Source organism: Hypanus sabinus, chromosome 2 (assembly GCF_030144855.1).
Source record: "Hypanus sabinus isolate sHypSab1 chromosome 2, sHypSab1.hap1, whole genome shotgun sequence".
NCBI classification, from domain to species: domain Eukaryota; kingdom Metazoa; phylum Chordata; class Chondrichthyes; order Myliobatiformes; family Dasyatidae; genus Hypanus; species Hypanus sabinus.
In genome coordinates, this window is record NC_082707.1 from 10,342,102 (window position 1) to 10,367,989 (window position 25,888).

At 45.4% G+C, this 25,888-nt stretch overlaps 1 protein-coding gene across 9 annotated transcripts in view; it reads left to right on the top strand.

Annotated features, from left to right (window-relative positions):
* The window catches only part of LOC132406345 (interleukin-1 receptor accessory protein-like), a 68,959-nt gene that overhangs the window by 11,671 nt on the left and 31,400 nt on the right, over nucleotides 1-25,888 (top strand). For 4 of the 9 annotated variants that reach the window (XM_059991898.1, XM_059991914.1, XM_059991950.1 and 1 more), the window contains exons 2-4: nucleotides 8,597-8,673; nucleotides 16,175-16,460; nucleotides 19,614-19,785. In XM_059991898.1, the coding sequence (XP_059847881.1) occupies nucleotides 8,597-8,673; nucleotides 16,175-16,460; nucleotides 19,614-19,785 (535 nt within the window). Of the gene's footprint in view, nucleotides 1-1,223; nucleotides 5,644-8,481; nucleotides 8,674-16,174; nucleotides 16,461-19,613; nucleotides 19,786-25,888 lie in introns of those variants that run through there. The other 5 variants (XM_059991893.1, XM_059991959.1, XM_059991906.1 and 2 more) reach the window with 4 other exon arrangements.

Consider the following 25,888-nt stretch of genomic DNA (forward strand, 5'->3'; position numbering starts at 1 on the left):
TTGAGGTGGTGTGGAGGGAGCTTTGCTCAACCTCTCCCTCTGGAGGTGTTTGATTGGGGTGGTGTGGAGGGAGCTTTCCTCAACCTCTCCCTCTGGAGGTGTTTGATTGGGGTGGTGTGGAGGGAGCTTTCAACCTCTCCCTCTGGAGGTGTTTGATTGAGGTGGTGTGGAGGGAGCTTTCCTCCACCTCTCCCTCTGGAGGTGTTTGATTGGGGTGGTGTGGAGGGAGCTTTCCTCAACCTCTCCCTCTGGAGGTGTTTGATTGGGGTGGTGTGGAGGGAGCTTTCAACCTCTCCCTCTGGAGGTGTTTGATTGAGGTGGTGTGGAGGGAGCTTTCCTCAACCTCTCCCTCTGGAGGTGTTTGATTGAGGTGGTGTGGAGGGAGCTTTGCTCAACCTCTCCCTCTGGAGGTGTTTGATTGGGGTGGTGTGGAGGGAGCTTTCCTCAACCTCTCCCTCTGGAGGTGTTTGATTGGGGTGGTGTGGAGGGAGCTTTCAACCTCTCCCTCTGGAGGTGTTTGATTGAGGTGGTGTGGAGGGAGCTTTCCTCAACCTCTCCCTCTGGAGGTGTTTGATTGAGGTGGTGTGGAGGGAGCTTTGCTCAACCTCTCCCTCTGGAGGTGTTTGATTGAGGTGGTGTGGAGGGAGCTTTGCTCAACCTCTCCCTCTGGAGGTGTTTGATTGGGGTGGTGTGGAGGGAGCTTTCCTCAACTCCCTCTGGAAGTGTTTGATTGGGGTGGTGTGGAGGGAGCTTTCCTCAACCTCTCCCTCTGGAGGTGTTTGATTGGGGTGGTGTGGAGGGAGCTTTCCTCAACCTCTCCCTCTGGAGGTGTTTGATTGGGGTGGTGTGGAGGGAGCTTTCCTCAACCTCTCCCTCTGGAGGTGTTTGATTGAGGTGGTGTGGAGGGAACTTTGCTCAACCTCTCCCTCTGGAGGTGTTTGATTGGGGTGGTGTGGAGGGAGCTTTCCTCAACCTCTCCCTCTGGAGGTGTTTGATTGGGGTGGTGTGGAGGGAGCTTTCCTCAACCTCTCCCTCTGGAGGTGTTTGATTGGGGTGGTGTGGAGGGAGCTTTCCTCAACCTCTCCCTCTGGAGGTGTTTGATTGAGGTGGTGTGGAGGGAGCTTTGCTCAACCTCTCCCTCTGGAGGTGTTTGATTGAGGTGGTGTGGAGGGAGCTTTCCTCCACCTCTCCCTCTGGAGGTGTTTGATTGGGGTGGTGTGGAGGGAAGGTTTATACCTAACATACTGTCCCTGCCCTGGGAGTATGTGATGGGACAGTGTAAAGGGAACTTCACTCTGAGTCTAACTTGCACTGTCTCACCCCGTGTGTGTGATGGCATGTTAAAGACCACAAGATCATAAGATATAGGAGCAGAATTTGGCCATTTTGTCAATCGAGTCTGCTGCTATTCCATAATGGCTAATTTATTATCCCTCCTCAACCCATTCTCCTGCCTTCTCTCTATAAACTTTAACACTCTTACTAACCAAGAAACTATCACCCTCCACTTTAAATACACCCAATGACTTGGCCTCCACAGCCATTTGTGGTAATGAATTCCACAGATTCACCACCTCCTCATCTCTGTTCTAAGGGAACAACCCACAATTTGGGACTGTGCCCTCTGGTCCTCGACTCACCTACTATAGGAAGCATCCTTTCCACATCCACTCTGCCTTCCTGTGTTCGAAAGATTTCAGTGAGATCCTCTCTCATTCTTCTAAAGTCCAGCGAGTACAGGCCCAGAGCCATCAAATGCACCCAACATTAACTATTTAAGTCTCAGAATCAACCTTTTGAACCTGCTCTGGAAACCTCTCCAATGTCAGCACATCCTTTCCTAGATCATGTGCCCGAACCCACTCACAATATTCTAAATGTGGTCTTATAATACCCTATAAAGAGGGATTCTCACTCTCTACCTAACCTTTGCTGGCCCTGTCCTGGGGAGGAGGAGATGGGACAGCAGAGAGGGATCTTCACTTTCTACCTAACCAGTGCTGTCCCTGTCCGGGGAAATTTAATTAAAATTAAATAGCTCCAGCATCTCACTAGTTAGTAGCAAAACACATTTTACCAGATTCATTTTCGTAGTTTGTCGCACCAGACAGTCAGCCATTCTTGTCTGGCGCGTGGTGTCAGGATTGGTCTCCTTTCGGATTAACCGGGTCACGGTATGAACGTTCCTGACTCGACCCTTGTTTTTTACGAGGCCGAGTGGCTAGCTCGACGCTCACCCTGGCACAGATGGAAAGCGTGCCCGGGGGTGCTGACTGGGTTTGAACTCGGGAGCCTTCACCTCCAAAGTCTGGTGCTGATCCCACTGTGCACCAGATGCGATCAGATCAATCAATTGCCTTTTGAAACTGAGCATCAAGCAGTTGTTGACAGCAAGCATGATGTGACCTGCTTTTCCACACAGTATCAGCACATAGCTGGGTTACTCATCAGTCGGTTGAACCACTGCCATGTGACTCCCTGGTTTGATCTCCACCCCTGTGCTGTGTGATGGTGTTGGCTTTCCATCCTGGTTTCCTCCCACACACCAAAGACATAGGTTAGCTGGCTGCAGTAAATTGCCCTTGGAGTCACAGTCCACACACAGGAGCAGAATTAGACCATTTGGCCCATCAAGTCTGCTCCGCCATTCAATCATGGCTGATCCTTTGAAACTTTTTACCCCTCTTCAGCCCCCCAGGGGTTGACAATACTCCAAATGCACTGTCTTGTCACCATATCTCTTGATGCCATGACCAACCAGGAAATTATCAACTTTCACTTTGAATATACCCACAGACTGCCTCCACCACAGGCTATAGCAATGCATTCCACAGATTCACCACTCTTTGGCAAAAAAATACTCCTCCTTACTTCTGTTTTAAAAGGTCACCTCTCAATTTTGAGACTGTGTTCTCTAGTTCTGGATGCCCCTACCATGGGAAACATCCTCTCCACATCCACCTTATCTGGACCTTTCAACATTCAGTAGGTTTCAATGAGATCCATACACATTCTTCAAAATCCCAGTCAGTACAGGCCCAAACCTGTCAAACGCTCCTCATATGTTAACCCCTTCATTCCCAGAATCATTCTCATGAACCTCCTCTGGACTCTCTCCAATGACAACACATCCTTTCTGAGATGTGGGGCCCAAAACCGTTGACTATACTCCAAGTGTGGCCCAGCTAGTGTCTTATAAAGCCTCAGCATTATCTCCTTGCTTTTATATTCTATCCCCCTTGAAATAAACGCCAACATTGTACTTCCCTTCTTTACCACAGATTCACCCTGTAAATTAAACTTCTGGGAGTCTTTCACAAGGACTCCTAAGTCCCTCTGCACTTCTGATGTTTGAACCTCCTCCCTATTTACATAATAGTCTGCACTATTGTTTCTTTTACCAAAATAAATTACCATATAATTCCCCACACTGTATTCCATCTGCCACTTCTTTGCCCATTCTTCTAATTTGTCTAAATCCTGCTGCAATCCCATTGCTTCCTCAGCACTACCTACCTTTCCACCTATCTTCGTATCATCCGCAAACGTTGCCACAAAACCATCAATTCCATTATCTAAATCATTGACAAGCAATGTGAAAAGTGGTGGTCCCAATACTGACCCTTGAGGAACGCCACTAGTCATTGGCAGCCAATCAGAAAAGGCCTCTTTTATTTCCATATACTACTTCCTGCCTGTCAGCCATTCTGTTATCCATGCCAGTATCCTTCCTGTAACATCACAGGATTTTATCTTGTAAGCAGCCTCATGTGTGGACCTAAATAAATGCCTTCTGAAAATCCAAGTAAATGACATCCACTGCCTCTCTTCTCTCCACCCTGCTTGCTACTTTCTTGAAGAATTCTAACAGATTTGTCGGGCAAAAATTTTCCCTTTACAGAAACCAAGCTGACTTTGACTTATCATTAATCTCCAAGTATCTTGAAACCTCATCCTTAATAATAGACTCCAACACTTTCCCAGCCACTGAGATTAGGCTAACTGGCCTGTAATTTCCTTTCTTTTGCCTGCCTCCCTTTTTAAAGAATGGAGTGACATTTACAATCTTACAGTCCTTCGGGACCATGCCAGAATCAAGTGATTCTTGAAGATCATGACCAATGCTTCCATCATCTCTTCAGCAACCTCTCTCAGGACTCTGGGATGTAGTCCATCTGGTCTGGGAGACTTATCCACCTTAAGACCATTGGGTTTGTGTAGCATTTTTTCCTTTGTAATAGCAATGGCACTCACTCCTGCTCCCTGACACTCATGGACCTCTGGCACACTGTAAAGAGTGATGCAATGTAGTCATTAAGTTCATCTGCCATTCCTTTGCTGTCCCGTTACTACCTCACCAGCATCATTTTCCAGTGGTCCAATATCAACTCTCTCCTCTCTTTTACTCTTTATATAACTGAAGAAAAACTTTTTGTATCCTGCTTTATATTATTGGATAGTTTGCCCTCATATTTTATCTTTTCCCTTCTTATGGCTTTTTAAGTTGCTTTCTGTTGGATTTTAGAAGCTTCCCAATCATCCAACTTCCCACTCACTTTTCCTACTTTACATGCCCATTCCTTGTTTATGCAATCCTTAACTTCCCTCGTCAGCCCCGGTTGCCTCCCCCTGCCTTTCGAGAACTACTTCTTCTGTGGGACTTATCTATCCTGCACTTTGTGAACTATTCCCAGAAACTTCAGCCATCTCTGCTCTGATGTCATCCCCACCAGTGCTCTCCCCCAATCCACCTGGGCAAGCTCCGCTCTCATGCCTCTGTAATTCCCTTTATTCCATTGCGATACTGATACGTGTGAGTTATGCTTCTCGCTCTCAAGTTGCAGTATGAATTCAGTCATGTTATGATCACTGTCTCCTAAGGTTCCTTTACATCAAACTCCCTAATATTATTACACAACACCCAATCTAAGATTGGCTTTCTCTGAGTAGGTTCAAGGACAAGCTGCTCTAAAAAGCCATCTTGTAAGCATTCAACGTATTCCCTGTCTTGCGATTCGACACAAACCTAATTTTCTCAATCCCCTTGCGTACTGAAGTCCTCCATTACAATTTTGACATTACCCTTTTTACATGACTCCTTACAGGTGGCTGCGGAAATCAATTCCAAACTCCAGAGAGCATCTTGCTAACCACTACACTACCTTGCTGCCTTGCAATCATGATGTTTTTCTAAATAAAATTAAAAATACAGTCTGGGTTTAGGCTTTTCGGCCCATCTAGTCCATGCCAACCAAGGTTTCCATCGAAATCTTTCCTATCCATGTTCACGACTAAGTACCTTTCAGTTGTTGTTTATGTAGCAGGACCAACATCTGAGCCATAGAGGAAGGTTGAACAGGTTAGGACTTTATTCTTTAGAGTGCGGAAGATTGAGAGATTTGTTAGTGGTATTGAAAATTATGCGTAGTGTAGAGAGGGTATATGCAACCAGGCTTTTTCCACTGAGGTTGGGTTACACTACAACTAGAAGTCATGGGTTAAGGGTGAAAGGTGAAATACTTAAAGGCAACATGAAAGGGAACTTCTTCACTGAGAGTGAGACTGAGAGTGGTGAGAGTGTGAGATGAGCTGCTAGCAAAATTATGCAAGCAGGTTCGATTTCTGCGTTTAAGAGAAATTTGGGTAAGTACATGAATGGGAGGGTTTTGGAGGGCTACCGTCCAGGTGCAGGTCAATGGAACTAGTTCAGCATGGACCAGATGGGCCAAAGGGCCTGTTTCTGTGCTGTAGTGTCCTATGAGTCTATGACTCTACCTGTGTCAACCACTTCCTCTGTCAGCTCTTCCCTCTGGGTGAAAAAAGTTGCCTCTCAGGTTCCTGTTAAATCTCTCCCCTCTCATACTAGATCTATGTCGTTCAGCTCCTGACTCCCGAGCCTGTGGTAAAGTCTGTCCTGTAAGCAATGTTCCCTCTAATTTTTTTTTACAGCTGCGTGAACCAACCACTGCTCTGAGCGGGAAAGTTTTACACTGCCTGAAGTAGGCGTGGCACTTTAAATGATTTTTTTTGTAATTATACATACTATGAATAATTAGATGGTGTCAGCAGTTTATTAACAATGAGCTACCAACTTCCATTGTTATGATTTGTATCAGTGTTGAAACACTGACAATGTAAATACGTTGAAGCTCTAAAATGTTTCAAAGTAAAGGTTGTGTTTTGTTTATTATTTAGAATATTTACAGATTATATTCATTAACACGTAATTGATTACAAGTAAATTCACAGTTATATTAACAGATTTCAAAATTATATTAACATTATGGAAAGAAAATTCAGCTGCACGGCAAAAAAGCCTACATGCATGGGAGCATTTTAGTTGTGCTGCCGTGGACCAGCGCGTTTCAGAGAGAACAGTGCTCAAGCTGAGTGGTAGAACCTGGGGGGAGTTAGTGGGGCAGGTACAATAAAAGTGTTATGAGGGATTCTGACAAAATGCCTGGTGTGGATGAAATGGAGACACAAAAGATTCTGCGGGTGCTGGGAATCGGCAGCAACGCGCACAGAATGCTGGAGGACCTCAGCAGGTCAGTCAGCATCTGTGGAGAGAAATGGACAGTTGACATTTTGGGTCGGGACCCTTCATCAGGACTGAAAAATAGAGGGGAGGTGGTTAGTATAGAAAGGGTGGAGCAAGAGCTGGGAGGTGTTGGGTAGATCCAGATGAGGAGGGATGATAAAAGGGGGGGAGAGTGGCTGGGAGGTGTTGGGTGGATTCACGTGAAGAGGGATGATAAGGGGGGGAGAGTGGGAATAGAGGCTGGGAGGTGATGGGTGGATCCAGGTGAGGAGGGATGATAAGGGGGGAGAGTGGGAATAGAGGCTGGGAGGTGTTGAGTGGATTCAGGTGAGGAGGGATGATAAGGGGGGAGAGTGGGAATAGAGGCTGGGAGGTGTTGGGTAGATCCAGATGAGGAGGGATGATGGGGGGGGGGAGAGTGGGAATAGAGGCTGGGAGGTGTTGGGTGGATCCAGATGAGGAGGGATGATAAGGGGGGAGAGTGGGAATAGAGGCTGGGAGGTGTTGGGTAGATCCAGGTTAGGAGGGATGATAAGGCGGGGGAGAGTGGGAATAGAGGCTGGGAGGTGTTGGGTGGATTCAGGTGAGGAGGGATGATAAGGGGGGAGAGTGGGAATAGAGGCTGGGAGGTGTTGGGTGGATTCAGGTGAGGAGGGATGATAAGGGGGGAGAGTGGGAATAGAGGCTGGGAGGTGTTGGGTGGATTCAGGTGAGGAGGGATGATAAGGGGGGAGAGTGGGAATAGAGGCTGGGAGGTGTTGGGTGGATCCAGATGAGGAGGGATGATGGGGGAGGGGAGAGTGGGAATAGAGGCTGGGAGGTGTTGGGTGGATCCAGATGAGGAGGGATGATGGGGGAGGGGAGAGTGGGAATAGAGGCTGGGAGGTGTTGGGTGGATCCAGATGAGGAGGGATGATGGGGGAGGGGAGAGTGGGAATAGAGGCTGGGAGGTGTTGGGTGGATCCAGATGAGGAGGGATGATGGGGGAGGGGAGAGTGGGAATAGAGGCTGGGAGGTGTTGGGTGGATCCAGATGAGGAGGGATGATGGGGGGGGGGGAGAGTGGGAATAGAGGCTGGGAGGTGTTGGGTGGATTCAGGTGAGGAGGGATGATAAGAGGGGGGGGGGGGAGAGTGGGAATAGAGGCTGGGAGGTGATGGGTAGATCCAGGTGAGGAGGGATGATAGGCAGATGGAGGAGTGGAGAGTGCTAGATGATTGGGGTTGGGGTTGTGGAACATAGAACACAGAACAGAACAACTCAGGAATAGACCCTTCACCCCATGCTGTTGAAAAGTTTTGGACTTTATTTCCTGGAGTGTAGGAGAATGAGGGGAGATTTGAAAGAGGTGTACAAAATTATGAGGGGTATAGTTAGGGTAAATGCAAGCAGGCTTTTTCCAATAAGGTTGGGTGAGACTCGAACTAGAAGTCATAGGTAAAGTGTGAAAGACAAACTGTTGAAGGGAATACCTTCCCTCAGAGGGTGGTGAGAATGTGGAACGAGCTGCCATCAGAAGTGGTGGATTCAGGTTTAGTATCAGCATTTGAAAGTAAGTTGGATTGGTGTATGGATGGGAGGGATATGGAGGGCTATGGTCCCAGTGCAGGTTGATGGGACTAGGCAGGATAATAGTTGGTCATGGATTTGATGGGTCGAAGTGCCTCTTTCTATGCTCTGTGTCAAAGTTGTGCCTAAGTAATTAAACTTGTAATTAAATGTGCAACAGATCCATTTTACCTATCTGTCCCTCAATTCTCTGTACATCCAAGGGCTTATCTAAGAGCCTTTTGAAATCCCCTCTCGTTCAGTCCAGATGAAGGGTCTTCACTTGAAAATGTTAACTGTCCATTTCCTTTCTCGGATCCTGCCTGACCTGCTGAGCTCATCCAGCAGTTAGAAATTCTGAGGAACAGTTTCCTAAACTCTTCTCCGTTACAGTGTTGGAGCGTTTACAGCAGGAAACCTGCTCTGTGCCTGTGGTCACAGCTCTCTTGCCTTCAGCTTCAACTGTGTTCTGTAATGAAGTGTTAAGGCTGCTCTTGCTTTGTACCAGGATGCGTCGTGCCCTCTCGATCTTGGTCCTGGGCCTGTTGTTCAGCACTGAAGTGAGGGAGATCCACGGTGAATCTGGTGAGTGAGACACTGCGATCGGTTGACTTTTTTAGTAGTGTCAGAATGCAACCAACCTTGTAGGCAATATTTTGGCCAAATCAATGGAGCCATTCAGCCCATCTGGTTTAAGGCAAGCCTATGAATTGGTGTCCAATGAGCTTTAATGCAAATCCCTCCTCTTCACCTGTACTCAGTGGCCACTTTATTAGGTACACCCGTATATCCTCTCATTAATGGAAATATCTATTCAGCCAATCATGTGGGAACAACTCAATGCATAAAAGCATGCAGGCATGGTCAAGAGGTTCAGTTGTTTTTCAGACCAAAAATCAGAATGGGGAAGAACTGTGACCTAACTGACTTTGACAATGGAATGATTGTTGGTGCCAGATTGGGTGGTTTAAGTATCTCAGAAACTGCTGATCTTCTGAAGTTTTCACATACAACAGAATCTAGAATTTACAGAGAATGCTGCGAGAAAGAAAACAAAATCCTATTGACCTGTCCTTGAACCCTAGCCCTTCATACTTCTCCCATCCAAGTACCTATCCAAACTTCTCTTAATTGCTGACATCAAACCTACACTCCCCACTTCCACTGACAGCTCGTTCTACACTCTCCCAACCCTCTGGGTTAAGTCCCCCCTCATGTTCCCCCTAAACATTTCACCCATCACCGCTAACCCATGACCTCTCGTTCTAGCTCCACTGAATCTCAGTAGAAAAAGTCTGCATGCTATCTATCCCGCTCATAATTTTGTATACCTCAGTGAAATCTCCCCTCATTCTGCAGTGCTCTAGGGGATAAAGGCCTAACCTATTCAAGCATTCCCTAGAGCTCAGGTCAAGTCTTGGCAACACCTTTCTAAATTTTCTCTGCACTCTTACTGACATCTTTCCAGAAGGCAGGTGATGAGACCTGCACCAAGTTGGACCTCACCAATGTCTTGTACAACCTCAACATTTTAGTTTTATTTAACGGCACGACACAGAGCAGATCTTTCTGGCCCTCCAAGACACACCACCCCAGCAACCCCCATTAACCCTAACCTAGCCATAGGACAACTTACAATGGCCAATTAACCTACCTGGTACGTCTTTGGACTGTGGGAGGAAACCAGAGCACTTGGGGAAAACCCACACATGAAGGCCACTGTGCCAGAAGCACTCTTTACGATCCTGAAGGGTTTTTTTTTCGATGCTTATTTCTCTTATGCTTTAGGGACATGGGCATGGACATTTCTATCCATGGTTGCTAGTGAGTTGTTGGTTGGGTACCCGGAGTTCGTCCATTAAAATTGTGATTCAACCTTGAAACAGAAAGTCTCTCACAGATGAAGTGGTGAATGCGGGCTCACTTTTGACATTTAAGAAGAGCTTGAACAGGTATATGGATGAGAGGGGTTTGGAGGGATATGGCCCAGGTACAGGTCAGTGGGACTAGGCCTGTTTCTGTGCTGTAATGTTCTATGTTTCTATGACATGGTGCATTTAACAGCCTTTGGATCTCCTGAATTTAACTTGTCTGTGGCACTTGGAGGCCATGGAGAACTAACCAGCCAATTAATGTTCCTTTTCTGTGGTACCTAATGTGGTGAGTGGCACAGTAAGTGCCTCATTGACACAACCTCACAGTGACCCTGAGTTAGTTCTTGCTTCACAGAGACCAGCTGTGTGGCAGAAAAGGCACAACAGCGCCTCTTTCACCTCAGACGGTTGAGGAAGTTTGGTATCCTAAGAAGTTTGGTATCCAAATCCTAAGAACTTTTACTGAGGCACAGTTGAGAGTGTCCTGACTGGCTGCATCACTGCCTGGTATGGGAACTGGACCCCCCTCAATCGCAGGGTCCAGACAGCCCAGCGCATCTGTAGTTGTGAACATCCCATGATTCAGGACATTTACAAAGACAGTTGTGTATGCCCATAGGATTATTGGGGACCTCAGTCCCCCCAACCACAAACTGTTCTATCTGCTAACATCCGGGAAGTGGTATTGCAGCACAAAAGCCAGGACCAGCAGGCTCCGGGACAGCTTCTTCCACCAGGTCATCAGACCGATTAACTCATGCTGATTTGAGTGTACTCTATGTTACATTGACTGTTCAATTTATTATAAATTGCTATGATTGCATATTGCACATTTAAATGGAGACGTAAAATAAAGATTTTTACTCCTCATGTATGTGAAGGATATAAGAAATAAAGTCAATTCAAGTCAATACATCATCAAAGCAGGCTCTTCGGCCCATCTAATCCATGTTGACCAAGATTCCAATTAAGCTAGTCCCATTTGGCCCATATCCCACTGACAATGTACTTGCCCAAATAGAACATAGAATATAGACTACTACAGCACAATACAGGCCCATGATGTTATGTTGACCTTTTAGCCACTCCAAGATCAACGTACCCTTTCCTCCCACATAATCCTCCATTTTGTTCTATTATACAATAAACCTATGAGTTTATTTAATATCCCTAATGTATCTGCCTCTATCACCACCCGTGGGTGTGTGTGTGTGTGTGTGTGTCTCTGTCTCTCTCACACACACACACACACACACACACACACACACACACACACACACACACACACACACACACACACACACACACACACACACACACACACACACACACACACACACACACACACACACACACACACACACACACACACACACACACACACACACACACACACACACACACACACACACACACACACACACACACACACACACACACACACACACACACACACACACACACACACACACACACACACACACACACACACACACACACACACACACACACACACACACACACACACACACACACACACACACACACACACACACACACACACACACACACACACACACACACACACACACACACACACACACACACACACACACACACACACACACACACACACACACACACACACACACACACACACACACACACACACACACACACACACACACACACACACACACACACACACACACACACACACACACACACACACACACACACACACACACACACACACACACACACACACACACACACACACACACACACACACACACACACACAGTGCCGGAGGAACTCAGCAGGACAGGCAGCATCTATGCAGGGGGAAAACAGTGAAAGTTTCTGGCAGAGACTATTCATCAGGACTGGGAAGAAAGGGGGCAGAAACCAGAATACAACCTGACCCAACCACCCCTCCTTCTTACACACTCACACACTCACTCACACACACACACACACACACTCACACTCTCTCACACTCACACACACTCTCACACACACATGCACACACACACACACACACATTCACACTCACACTCACACACACGCACACTCACACACACACACACTCACAGTGCCGGAGGAACTCAGCAGGACAGGCAGCATCTATCACACACACACACACACACACACACACACACACACACACACACACACACACACACACACACACACACACACACACACACACACACACTCACACACTCACACACTCACACACTCACACACTCACTCACTCACTCTTGTGGGGACAGCCCACAAGTGGCCCCAATGTAGCACACACACAAAATTCAGCCTAACGTCACTGAGCCAATATACAACAATTAGCAGCAGAAGGGCAGACCACTTTTCCACCAAACCCTGCCTCCACCCACACACAGCCTTCTGATCTTGGGGTCCTCCAACCTGAACTCTGACCTCCGGCTCCTTCCCCTACATTTGTCACATTACAGTGTTGGATGTCCTGTGGAACAATCTCTTCCTGTCTTCCTGTTCACATTTCGTTGTACTTGTTCCCTGGTCTGTGATCTTGAACATCATATTGATATTCAGATTTACTTATCACATGTACATCCATGCACACACGTGGACAGGCCTCCGACACCAACAAGCCGCCCCCAGTCGTCCGTGACTGCAGGCCTCCAATGTCCATACTTGCCTACTTCGGGACTTTGACCTTCAGACTTCAAACTCTGGATTTGCCAACTTCTAGCCTTTGATCTCTGGACTCACCAATCACAGGCCTCCAACCTCTGGGTCCGCTGACTGAAATCGGACCTCCAGTCCCGGGTCTGAACTGGCATTGGACCTCTGCGCCCAGGATTCACTGATCTCGGGAGTCTCCAGCTCTCATTTTTCAGGTCAGGGCTTCAGACCTTGGTCTTCGGAGATCACTGCCTTCCAACCTCGGTGTAATCTGACCTCCGCTCCTTCTCCTTGCCTCATTACAGCGTTGGATGTCCTGTGGAAGGATACCCACATTGTTCGGCTGAACAACGCAGAACAAAACAACATCCTAAGTGACAAAGCAACAACAGCAAATCAAGCCCCCTTCCTCCTTGCATACACACAGTCCTGCAGTGCATTGTAGATTCACAGACATTGGACCTTCAGTTTCCCCAGCATCCTCATGGAGATTTGCAAACTTGGGGCTTCAGCCATCAGTCCTCAATTTCTGGATCTTCAGTTGGCCTTTGCGCTTTGATCTGGACTTCTGCTGGACTTACAGGCTTTGATCTTTAGTATTACGCAAGGACACATCAATGACAACGAATGAGGCCCCTCAATGAGGACCCAAATTCTCCGCCTTGAGTTCTGGACATTACCCCAAACATCCTCACTGGTCTGCAGGCCTGACATCTGACTACGCCCTCTTCTAACGTGGAGAGGAGGCTCAGACTGTGGCTTGTCCTCTAATTCCCTCAAATCCCCGTCCCTAAACCCTAACCTCGCATTTAACTCCCATTTCTGTCCCAAAACAATCCTTACGAACTTAAAAAAACTAACAGACAGCTGAGTCTGAGCCACTACCTCAATGGAGAGAGACTACAGCTCAGCGCCATCTTAACTGGAATAGCAAATCATTTTAAGTTCCCAGTGCTTGGAAACATTGCGAATGATCAGAGGAGCCAAACACAGAGCAATCTGATTGTAATATTAACTAATTCTCTAATTAACCTAATAAAGAGGCCACCATGTATATGAACTGCCTTAGACTACTTAAATTCCAAGCATTGCTTTAAACATTGTACAAACCGTAAAGTAGGACACAGTATAAATGCTCTTGGTCGGAGTCGCACAGTTGTACATACCAAGCAATGCTGCTTGGACAATAAAATTCAAAGCAGTTTGTAGTCAACTCGTCCAGGAGTGTGAAGAATTCCTGTGGTTCACTCTGCAGTTTTGTTGTTGGTATTATATACAAGGCAAGAGAAATGCTCCACATGATAGATAACATGCTGTGCTACCTGTGGCTGTGTTCCTTCTGAGTAATCAGATCAGCAGCTTCTAGCATGGCTTCAGTCTTCTTACTTTAATAATCAGAATCGGACTCAGGTTTAATATCACTGGCACATGTCATAAAAATTATTGTTTTGCGGCTGCAGTGCAGTGCAATACACAAAGTAAACTATAAATTGGAATAAGGAATATATGTAATTAAATTAGAGGGAAAAAAAGAGAGCAAAGATATGTACATGTCTTCATTGTCTCTTCAGAAGACAATGAGCAGGAGTTTGAATGTTCTCCCTATGACCTCAAAGGTTTCCTCTGGGTGCTCCCACAGTCCAAAGACCTACTGGTCATTGTAAACTGTGCCATGATGAGGCTGGGGTTTAATTGGAGGTTGCTAGGTAGCATGGCTTGTTCCATGTTATATCTCAATAAATAAAATAAAAAATGAACTCTGATAGCAGAGGGGAAGAATCTGTTCCTAAACCACTGAAGTGTGTGCCTTCAGCTTCCTTTCCCTCCCCGCTGTTGGGAGCAATGAGGAGAGGGCATGTCCCAGTTGATGAGGGTCCCTCACTTTGAATCATCTCCTTTCGAAGGTGCCCTTGATGCTGCAGGCACCACTGCCCATGATAAAATTAGCCGAATTTGCAGATTCCTGCTGCTTTTGGCCCCTCCATTACCAGGTGGTGATGCAGCCAGTTAGAATGATCTCCGGTTAGACTTTAGAATTGCTAAAATGTAAGAATGCTTTTCCTTTGCAGGAAGCCCTGGTGGACAGGCTACAGGACTAGAACACTATAAGGCTAGATTAAAACATTTTTGGGCTTCTGAGTGAGAATTAGTGAGAGATTTAGCATAGTAATGACTATTTTGACCCCATGAGCTCATGCTGCCCAATACAGCCATATGACCAATTAACCTCCTCGTCACTGGAATAAATGAGGGGAATGGGAGGAAAGCCATACAGTCAAGGGGAGAACATACAAACTCCTTAGAGACAGCAGTGGGAACTGAACCCCACATGGCACTGTAATAATTGGTTGTCCCTTGTATCTGACGATGACACAAGGAACCTGTGTGGGAGAGTTTTTAAAGTGGAAAAGCCATTGCACTGGGGCAGTGACACCTTCTCGACTTCGGAAGTCCTGGTCCAGCTATCACAACTGGAATCTTTCTTGGATGACCATGTCTGGTCATGTCTTTTGCTCCCACAAAGTGTTGCAGAACTGACTCGCTGGCCGTGGGATCTCACTGCTCATCTCATCTGACCAGTCTGCTGAAGCTGACTTTGCATGCTAGGGCAGGCATGTCCTAATCTCACTGGCTACCCTCACCCAGTTTGGCCGGCTGTCGAAGTGGCGTACCGGGGCGTGGCTGCTCTTGCATGCAAACGGTTGCTTGGAGCCACCGGAGAGAGCTGAGTGTCTGGTGGGGAACAAAGTGAGTGAGCTGCCCCAGAATTGACATGACAAGCCCCTTCACCAGAAGTACTAGCCCTCCCTGGATGCCCCATATGCACCCTAGGGTGAGCAGCGGTCTCTATAATCGTGAGTTTATGCATTGCTCTAAAATCGAATGGTGGAGGGGAAGAAGTTGTTGCTAGAATTTTGCGCTAAAGTCTCTTCTGTTCCAATGAGCCTGTTCTGCCCAATTATGCCATGCCTTTGCACTGTAGGAGGAAACCACAAAACCCAGAGCAATCTAATTTGGTCACGGGGAGAACTGACATGGAACGAAATCACTGTTCTGTGGCAGCAAGGCATAAAAATTGCTCTGTTAATAAATGAACAAGCAAATAAATAGTACGAAAGAGAAATTGAATGGTTATGGATTCATGAATTGTTCAAAAGCCTGATGACTGAGTGGAAGAAGTTGTCTTCCCCATCATCCTCTTCTCATTGCTACCATCGATGACGAGATACGGGAGCCTGAAGACGCGTACTCAATGTTTCAGAAACAGCTTCTTCCCCTCTGCCATCAGATTTCTGAAAGCACAATGAACCCAGGAACACTGCCTCACTGTGTGTTTCCTCTTTTTGCATTACTTATTTAATTATATATATGTACTTATTGTAATTTATATCTTTTATTATTATGTATTGCAATGTGCAGCTGCCACAAATCAACAAATTTCAAGATGCATGCCAGTGATATTAAACCTGATTTTAATTCTGGTTGTCCTCTGCCTGTAATATGTTTACCTGTACTACAGTCTTCCCCTGTGCATGCTGTTTCAGGAGGATGTGTGGTCTGGGGTGCCAACACCAGCATTGCAGTGGAGGCCTATGATGGGGAGCCAGTGAAAGTGAGCTGCCCTCTCCCCCTGGCGGACATCAGGACTAACCACAGTATGGCCCACGAGTCAGGCCTGACACTATCGTGGTACAGAAGCAGGCAGGGCGAAGAACTGGACGAGCCCATTGATTTTCGCCAGGCGGAGGAGCGGGTGTCAAATGAGGAGGAGGGGCTGTGGTTCTGGCCTGCATTTGTCAACGATTCTGGGAACTACACTTGCATGTTGAGGTACAGAAGTTGATTAATTTCACTTTCAAGTTCAATTGTCATTAAACCATACATATGAATATAGCATTCCTCTGTGGCCAAGGGTCAAAACACAGTACTGACAGTCACACACACCACACAGTGCATATAGCCGAAAAATATACTGTTGCAAAACAAAATTAAAAATAATAATAATCTAGCCCAAGTCCCCAAGCGTTATGGTCTGTAGACTGAAGGCACATAGGATGTTAGCCTGGAGCCACGTTTCTGCAAGAACACGCCCACAGCAGTTCCTCATTTCGCTCAAGTACAGCAACAATCCAGCTTGTCTTCTCGAACAGGTTTGCCATGGAGGCATGGGGCATAGGGTGGAATTTCACACTGTATTCTCGCACTACGAACAAGCTCTCAAGTTAGTCCTTTTCTTATAGAACTTGTGCGTGAAAAAGTTGCATCTGAACTCGTGGGTGAAAAAATTGATGCATGGAGCATAAAAGGTTGCCCACCCCTGACTTAGGCTTACCCATAGCCCTCTGTTTTTCTGAGCTGCGTGTAGAGTTTACAGAGAACGGTGTGGAAAAACAAAAGCCAACCAGTGAGCAGCAGTTCAGTCAGCATCGTTAATGGGAGAGGTCAGAGGAGAACGGCCAGACGGGTTCAAGCTGACAGGAAGGCGACAGTAACTCAAATAACAGCGGTGTGCAGAAGGACATTCCTGAATGCAGAACACATCGAACCTTGAAGTGGATGGGCTACAGCAGCAGAAGACCCCAAACTCAATGGCCACTTTATTAGGCACGGGAGCTTCACAATGAAGTGGCCACTGAGTGTATGGAGAAAAACACAAAAATGCTGGAAACACTCTGCACATTTGGAAAGAAAAATGGTCAGCATTTCAGGTCAAAGACGATTTGAAATGTTCTTGGAGTTGAGCTTTAACCTGTTTTTCTCTCCATAGATACCAATTAACCTGCTGAGTGTTTCCAGCAAATCATATTTCCTTCATAACCCTGAGGATTTAGTTTGAGTACATGTTTTTTTTCAATCCTTCCAAGTGGATCAAACTGGGAAGAAATCTTCCTTGATCAGCATTTCAATTTAATGCAGACAAGTGTGAGGTGTTGCAGTCTGGGAGGACCAACCAGGGTAGGTCTTCCACAGAGAGCATAGGGCAGTGAGGATAAGGTCACAAAGAAAGCTTTTGGCACAATGGCCTTCATTAATCAATGCATTCAGTGCAGGAGATGGGATGTTATGTTGAAGTTGTATAAGACGTTGGTGATGCCAAATTTGGAGTATTGTGTGTAGTTTTGGTTACTGTGCTTTAGGAAAGATGCCAATAAGATGGGAAGAGTGTAGAGAAAATTTACAAAGATGGTTCAATTTCTGCATGGAGGATGGTGACCAGTGGTATTACACAAGCATCTGTTCTGGGGCCTCTGTTCTTTCTGATTTTTGTAAGTGACCTGGATGAGGAAGTAGAAGGGTAGGTTAGTAAGTTTGCTGATGACGCAAAGGTTGGGAGTGTTGTGGACAGTCTGGAGGTTACAGCAGGACATCAATAGGATGCAGAACTGGGCTGAGAAATGGCAAATGGAGTTCAACCCAGATAAGTGTGAAGTGGTTCATTTCAGTAGGTCAAATATGAAGACAGAATATAATGTTAATGGTAAGACTCTTGGCAATGTGGAGGATCAGAGAGATCTTGGGGTCTGTGTCCATAGGACATTCAAAGCTGCTGTGCAGGTTGACTGTGTTGATTAGAAGGTGTTTGGTGTGTTGGAATTCATCAGCCGTGGGATTGAACTTAAGAGTTGTGAAGTAATGTTACAGCTATATAAGGTCATTGTTAGACCTCACCTGGAGGTACTGTGTTCAGTTCTGTTCACCTCACTACAAGAAGGATGTGGATATTATAGAGAGAGTGCAGAGAATATTTCCAAGGACGTTGCCTGGATTGGGGAGTATGCCTTACAGGAATAAGTTGAGTGAACTCGGCCTTTTCTCCTTGGAGCAACGGAGGGTGAGAGGTGACCTGATAGAGATGAATAAGATAATGGGAGGCATTGATCATGTGGATATAGTCAGAGGCTTTTCCCAGAGCTGAAATGGCTTACACCAGGGAGCATAGTTTTAAGGTGCTTGGAAGCAGGTACCGAGGGGATGTCAGGGCTAAGTTTTTCACACAGAAAGCGGTGGGCACGTAGAATGCTCTGCCAGTGAAAGTGGTAGTGGTGGATACCATAGGGTCTTTTAAGAGACTCTTGGATAGGTACATCAAGCTTAGAAAAATAAAAGACTATTAAAGTAGGGGAATTCTAGGCAGTCTCTAGAGTAGGTTGCATGGTCAGCACTACATTGTGGGCCGAAGGGCCTGTAAAGTGCTCAAGATTTCTATGTTTCTATATATGTTGCTGGGACTTGAGGACCTGAGCTATCAGGAATGGTTGAATAGGTTAGGACTTTATTACCTTGAGCGTAGAGGAATGAGGGGTATTTGATACAGGCATACAGAATAATGAGGGATAGACATAAGGTAAATGCATCAGTGTTTTTCCACTGAGGATAGGGGAGACGAGAACCAGAGGTCATGGGTTAAGGGTGAAGGGCAAAATATTTAAGGGGAACATGAGGGTAAACTTCTTCATGCAGATAATTGTGAGAGTGTGGAATGAGCTGCCAGCAGAAGTAGCGGATGCAGATTTGATTTCAATATTTAAGAGAAATTTGAATAGGTACATGGATGGGAGGAATATGAAGGGCTGTGGTCTGGGTTCCGGTTGTGGGGATCAGGCAGAATAATATTTTGGCATGGACTAGGTGGGCCAAAAGGCCTGTTTCTATGTGGTAGTGTTCTACGAATCTATCTTAAGGAGTGGGATTCAGACCGGAGATTTCTAGTACAAGAGGGGCTCCCACCAAAAAAGAATCTCAGGGTTGTATGTGGTGGCATGTATGTACTCTGATAATAAATTCTACTCTGAACTCTGAATAAGTCAGTTGACTCTTTTCCTGGAAGATGAAAGCTGGCTAATTGATGTGTGTGTGAATCAGAATCAGGTTTTTTATCACTGACATATGTTGTGAAATTTGTTGGAGAGAAAGCTCTAAATTTGTTATGTTCTGTAAATTTTCTATTTTACTGCATCTTCTGCCCTTTTTCTCCCATCCCAGAAATGCGTCTGGTTGTCTCAGGGTGTCAGTATCACTGTTCATTACCCAGAAGAGACCCAACAGATGTGCTAGGAACGTCGAGCTTTATCTTGGTGATCTGAGCCTCCAGCAATGTCCGGGAACCAGCGATTTCTCCCCAGAATTATTCAACATGTCAACTATCTGGTACTGGGTACGATCAATCAGGAGAGTTTAATTTAAAAACCCCTCCTGTGGGGATTTGTGCCTTTGCTCTGTGTCATGTTTCAGGGACTGAGATGAGGAGAGCTCTCTTCACTCATAGAGCACAACCGACCACAGCGCCCACCCTGCTATTCAGCATATATCCCTCAAAATCCTGCCCCTCCAAGTGCTTGCACTGTCTGCTGGGGGAAGGTGTGACTTGTGCAAAGGGACAGGTTACACCTGAACCCTAGGGAGACAGATTTGTTGGAGCTGTTGGGGAGGGTTTAACAATTTGGCAGGGGCGATGAGAACTGATGGGATAGGGTGGAGGATGGTCCAGTCAGCATACAAGTCGAATCAGTGTGCAGTGAAACTTTGAGGAAGGACAGGCAGGTGAAAGGGCAAAGTCGGATAAGCTGAAATGTAACATGGTGGCAAAATCAAAATGGGCGATGAAAACAGGTCAGAAGATGTTATATTTGAATGCACACAGTATAAAGAATAAGGTAGATGATCTTGTAGCACGGTTAAAGATTGGCGGGTATAATGTTGTGGCCATCACTGAGTCGGAGCTGAAAGAAGATCATAGCTAGGAGCTTAATATCTAAGGGTACACTTTGTATTGAAAGAAGAGACAGGTAGGCAGAGGGCACCTGGAGTAGGTGCCTGGAGGGCAACTGTGTGCAGTTCTGGTCTCCTTCCTTGAAGAAGGGTATACTGGCTTTGGAAGCAGTTCAGAGAAGGTTCACCAGGTTGAATCCAGAGATGAGTTGCCTGGGACTGTATTCACTGGAATTCAGAAGAATGAGAGGACATCTGATGGAACCAGATAAAGTTATGAAAAGAGTAGATAAGATAGCAGGAAAGTTGTTTCCACTGTTAGATGAGACTAGAACTAGGGGACATAGCCTCAGGATTTAGGGTGGAGATGAGGAGGAATTGCTTTTTCCAGAGAGTGGTGAATCTGTGGAATTCTCTTCCCAGTGGAGGCTACCTCAGTAAATATATTTAAGACAAGGTTGGATAAATTTTTGCTTAGAAGGGGAATTAAGGGTTATGGGGAAAAGGCAGGAAGGTGGAGATATGAGTCCATGACCAGATTAGCCATGATCATATTGAATGGTAGAGCAGGCTCAACGGGCCAGATGGCCTACTCTTGTTCCTAATTCTTATGCTCTTATGTTCTTAAATTACAGCTGGCCAAAGTTGATTGGAAGGGTACACTAGCAGAGATGACTGAACAGCAGTGGCTGAAGTTTCTGGGGGCAATTCAGAAGGTGCAGGATAGATACATCCCAAAGATGAAGAAATATTCTAAAGGGAGGATGAGGCAACAATGGCTGACAAGGGAAGTCAAAGACAGTATAGAAAGAAAATATAATATAGCAAAAATTAATGTAAATATCGAGAATTGGGAATCATTTAAAAACCAATAGAAGGCCACTAAAATGAGCGGAAAGAAGATATATGAAGCTAAGCTAGTCAATAATATTAAAGAGGATACCAAAAGGCTTTTTTTTTTCAGATATATAAAGAGAAAATGAGAGGCAAAAGTGGATATTGGACCACTGGAAAATGATGCTGGAGAGGTAGTCATGGTGGACAAAAAAATGGCAGACAGTCTTAATATGTATTTTGCATCAGTCTTCACTGTGGAATACACTAGCTGTATGCCAGAAATTGGAGACCATTGGGGGCAGAAGTGAGTGCGGTTGCTAGTACTGAGGAGAAACTGCTGGGGAAACTGAAAGGACTGAAGGTAGATAAGTCCCCTGGATCAGATGGACTACATTCCCAGAGTAGAAGGCAATAAAAAATATAATTAAAAAGCTAAAGATGGAATACAGAAGTAAGCTAGCCAATAATATTAAAGAGGATACCAAAAGGCTTTTTTTTCCAGATATTAAAAGTTTCACCAGATACTTGAAGTGTAAAAGAGAGGCAAGAGTGGATTTCAGACCACTGGAAAACGATGCTGGAGGGTAGTAATGTGGGGGGGGCAATGAAATGGCAGATGAACTGAAAAAGTATTTTGCATCACTCCTCACTGTGGAAGATGCTGTCAGTATGGTGGAATTTCCACGTGTCAGGGGTCACAAACTGTGTGACGTTACCATAACTAGAGAGAAGGTTCTGGGAAACTGAAAGGTCTGAAGTTAGATAGGTCACTTGGACCAGATGGTGTGCACCACAGTTCTGAAAAAGGTGGCTGAAGAGATTGTGGAGGTATTAGTAATGATTTTTCAACAATCAGTAGATGTTGGAATGGTTCCAGAGCTTTGGAAAATTGCAAATGACACCCTACTCTTTAAGAAGAGAGGGAGGCCGGAAATGGACATTGTAGTCCAGTTAGCCAGACTTCAGAGGTTGGGAAGATGGTAGAGTCCATTATTAAGGAAGAGGTTTCAGGATATTTGGAAGCACATAATAAAATAGACCAAAGTCAGCATTGTCTCCTTAAAGAGAAATCTTGCCTGACATATCTGTTGGAATTCTTTGAGAAAATAATAAGCAGAATAGACAAAGTCGTGGAAATTGTTCACCTGGACTTTCATAAGGGCTTTGACAAGCTGATGCACATAAGGCTACTTAATAAGATAAGAGTCCAGAGTATTACAGGAAAGATAAAGATACTAGCATGGATAGAAGATTGGCTGCCAGGAGGAGGGAAAGAGTGGGAATAAAGAGAGCCTTTAGATTACTGGTGACCAGAGGTTTTCTTCAGGGGTGTGTGTGCTGGGACCACTTCTTTTTAGCTTGTATGTCAATAACCTGAATGGCAAAATTGATGATTTGTGGCTAAGTTTGTGAGAAATACAAAGATGGTTGGAGGGGCAATATTAAGAAAGTAAAGAATCTGCAGAAGGACTTAGACAAATTGGGGAAATGGGCAAAGAAGTGGCAGAGTAGGGAAGTGTCTGGTCATGCACTTTGGTAGAAGGTATAAATGGGGAGAAAATTCAGAAATTAGAGATTCAAAGGGTCTTGGAAGTCCTCAAGCAGGATTCCCCAAAGGTTAAGAAAAGGAGGAAGACATGAAGGGATTGTCTACAGAGTCTCTGTGGGTGGAAGTTAGGAACAGAAAGGGGTCAATTATTCTACTGTGTGTTTTTTATAGACCACCCAATAGTAACAGGGACATCAAGGAGCAAATAGGGAGACAGATTCTGGAAAGGTGTAATAATAACAGATATTCCCAAATATCAATTGGCATGTCCTGAGACTGAGGGGTTTAGATGGAGTGGAGTTGGTTAGGTGTGTTCATTAAGGTTTCTTGAGACAATATGTAGAGAAGTCTACAAGAGGAGAGGCTGTACTTGATCTGGTATTAGGAAGTGAACCTGGTCAGGTGTCAGATCTCTCAGTGGGAGAGCATTTTGGAGATAGTAATCACGATTTTATCTCCTTTACCATAGCATTAGAGAGGGATAGGGACAAGTTAGGAAAGCATTTAATTGGAGTAAGGGGAAATATGAGGCTATCAGGCAGGGACTTGGAAGCATAAATTGGGAACAGATGATCTTGGGAAATATACAGAAGAAATGTGGCAAATGTTCAGGGGATATTTGCGTGGAGTTCTGCATAGGTTTGTTCCAATGAGCTAGGGAAAGGATGGTAGGATACAGGAACCATGGTATACAAAGGCTGTTGTAAATCCAGTCAAGAAGTAAAGAAAATCTTACGAAAGGTTCAAAAAACTAGGTAATAGAGATCTAGAAGATTATAAGGCTAGCAGGAAAGAGTTTAAGTAAGAAATTAGGAGAGCCAGAAGGGGCTATGAGAAGGCTTTGGTGGACAGGATTAAGGAAAACCCCAATGCATTCTGCAAGTATGTGAACAGCAACAGGATAAGATGTGGGAGAATAGGACCAATCAAGCGTGATAGTGGAAAAGTGTGTATGGAACTGGAGGAGATAGCAGAGGCACTTAATGAGTACTTTGCTTCAGTATTCACAATGGAAAAGGACCTTGGTGATTGTAGGGATGACTTACAGCAGACTGAAAAGCTTTGAGCATGTAGATATTAAGAAATAGGATGTGCTGGAGCTTTTGGAAAGCATCAAGTTGGATAAGTCAACGGGACTGAACAAGCTGTACTCCAGGTTACTGTGGGAGGCGAGGAAGGAGATTGCTGAGGCTCTGGCAATGATCTGTGCATCACCAATGGGGATGGGGGAGGTTCCGGAGGATAGGAGGGTTGCAGATGTTGTTCCATTATTCAAGAGAGTAGAGATAGCCCAGGAAATTATAGACCAGTGAGTCTTACTTCAGTGGTTGGTAAGCTGATGGAGGAGATCCTGAGAGGCAGGATTTATCAACATTTGGAGAGGCATAATATGATTAGAAATAGTCAGCATGGCTTTGTGAAAGGCAGGCCATGCTTTATGAGTCTGATAGAATTTTTTGAGGATGTGACTAAACACATTGATGAAGGTAAAGCAGTAGATGTAGTGTATATGGATTTCAGCAAGGCATTTGATAAGGTACCCCATGCAAGGCTTATTGAGAAATTAAGGAGGCATGGGATCCAAGGGGACATTGCTTTGTGGATTCAGAAATGGCTTGCCCACAGAAGGCAAAGAGTGGTTGTAGACGGGTCATATTCTGCATGGAGGTCAGTGACCAGTGGTGTGACTCAGGGATCTGTTCTAGGACCCCTACTCTTCGTGATTTTTATAAATGACCTGGATGAGGAAGTGGAGGGATGGGTTAGTAAATTTGCTGATGACTCAAAGGTTGGGGGTGTTGTGGATAGTGTGGAGGGCTGCCAGAGGTTACAGCGGGACATTGATAGGATGCAAAACTGGGCTGAGAGTTCAACTCAGATTAAGTGTGAGGTGGTTCAAATATGATGGCAGAATATGGTATTAATGGTAAGACTTTTGGCAGTGTAGAGGATCAGAGGGATCTAGGGGTCCGAGACAGGACACTCAAAGCTGCTGTGCAGGATGACTCTGCGGTTAAGAAGGCATACGGTGCATTGACCTTCACCAATCATAGGACTGAGTTTAAGAGCCGAGAGGTAATGTTGTAGCTATATGGTCAGACCCCACTTGGAGTACTGTGCTCAGTTCTGGTCGCCTCACTACAGGAAGGATATGGAAACCATAGAAAGGGTGCAGAGAAGATTTACAAGGATGTTACCTGGATTGGGGAGCATGCCTTATGAGAATAGGTTGAGTAAACTCAGCCTTTTTTCCTTGGAATGATGGAAGATGAGAGGTGACCTGATAGAGGTGTATAAGATGATGAGAGGTAGTGATCGTGTGGATAGTCAGAGGCTTTTGCCCAGGGCTGAAATGGCTAGCATGAGAGGGCACAGTTTTAAGGTGTTTGGAAATAGGTACAGAGGAGATGTCAGGTGTATGCTTGTTATGCAGAGAGTGGTGAGTGCATGGAATGGGTTGCCGGCAACTGTGGTGGAGGTGAATACGATAGGGTCTTTTATGAGAGTCCTGGAAAGGTACATGGAGCTCAGAAAAATAGAGGGCTATGGGTAACCCTAGGTAATTTGTGAGGTAAGGACATGTTCGGCACAGCTTTGTGGGCCGAAGGGCCTGTATGATATTCCAGGTTTTCTTTGTTTCTATGTTTAACTTGAAGGTTGAGTCAGTGATGAAGAAAGTAAATGTTAGCATTCATTTTGAAAGGACTAGAATATAAAAGCGAGGATGTAATGCTGAGTCATTATAAAGCACTACTGTACTTGGAGTATTGTGAGCAGCTTTAGGCCCTTTATCTAAAGAAGATGTGCTGGCATTGGAGAGGGTCCAGAGGAGTGAAAGGTTCAACACACGTGGAGCATCTTGCAGCTCTGGGCCTGGAATCACTGGAGTTTAGAAGCATGAAGGGGACCTCGTTGAAACCTATGAATTTTGAAAGGCTTAGATATAGTGCATGTGAAGAGGATGTTTCCTATATTGGGTGTATCTAGGACCAGAGGTCACAGACTCGGAATTAATAAATATCCCTTTAGGTGAGGAAGGATTTATTTTACCAGATTGTCATGAATCTGGGGAATTAATTGAGCCAAGTCATTGAGTATATCTGAAGTGGAGTAGGTTCTTGATTAGTTAGGGCATCAAAGAAGAAGGCAGGAGAATGGAGTT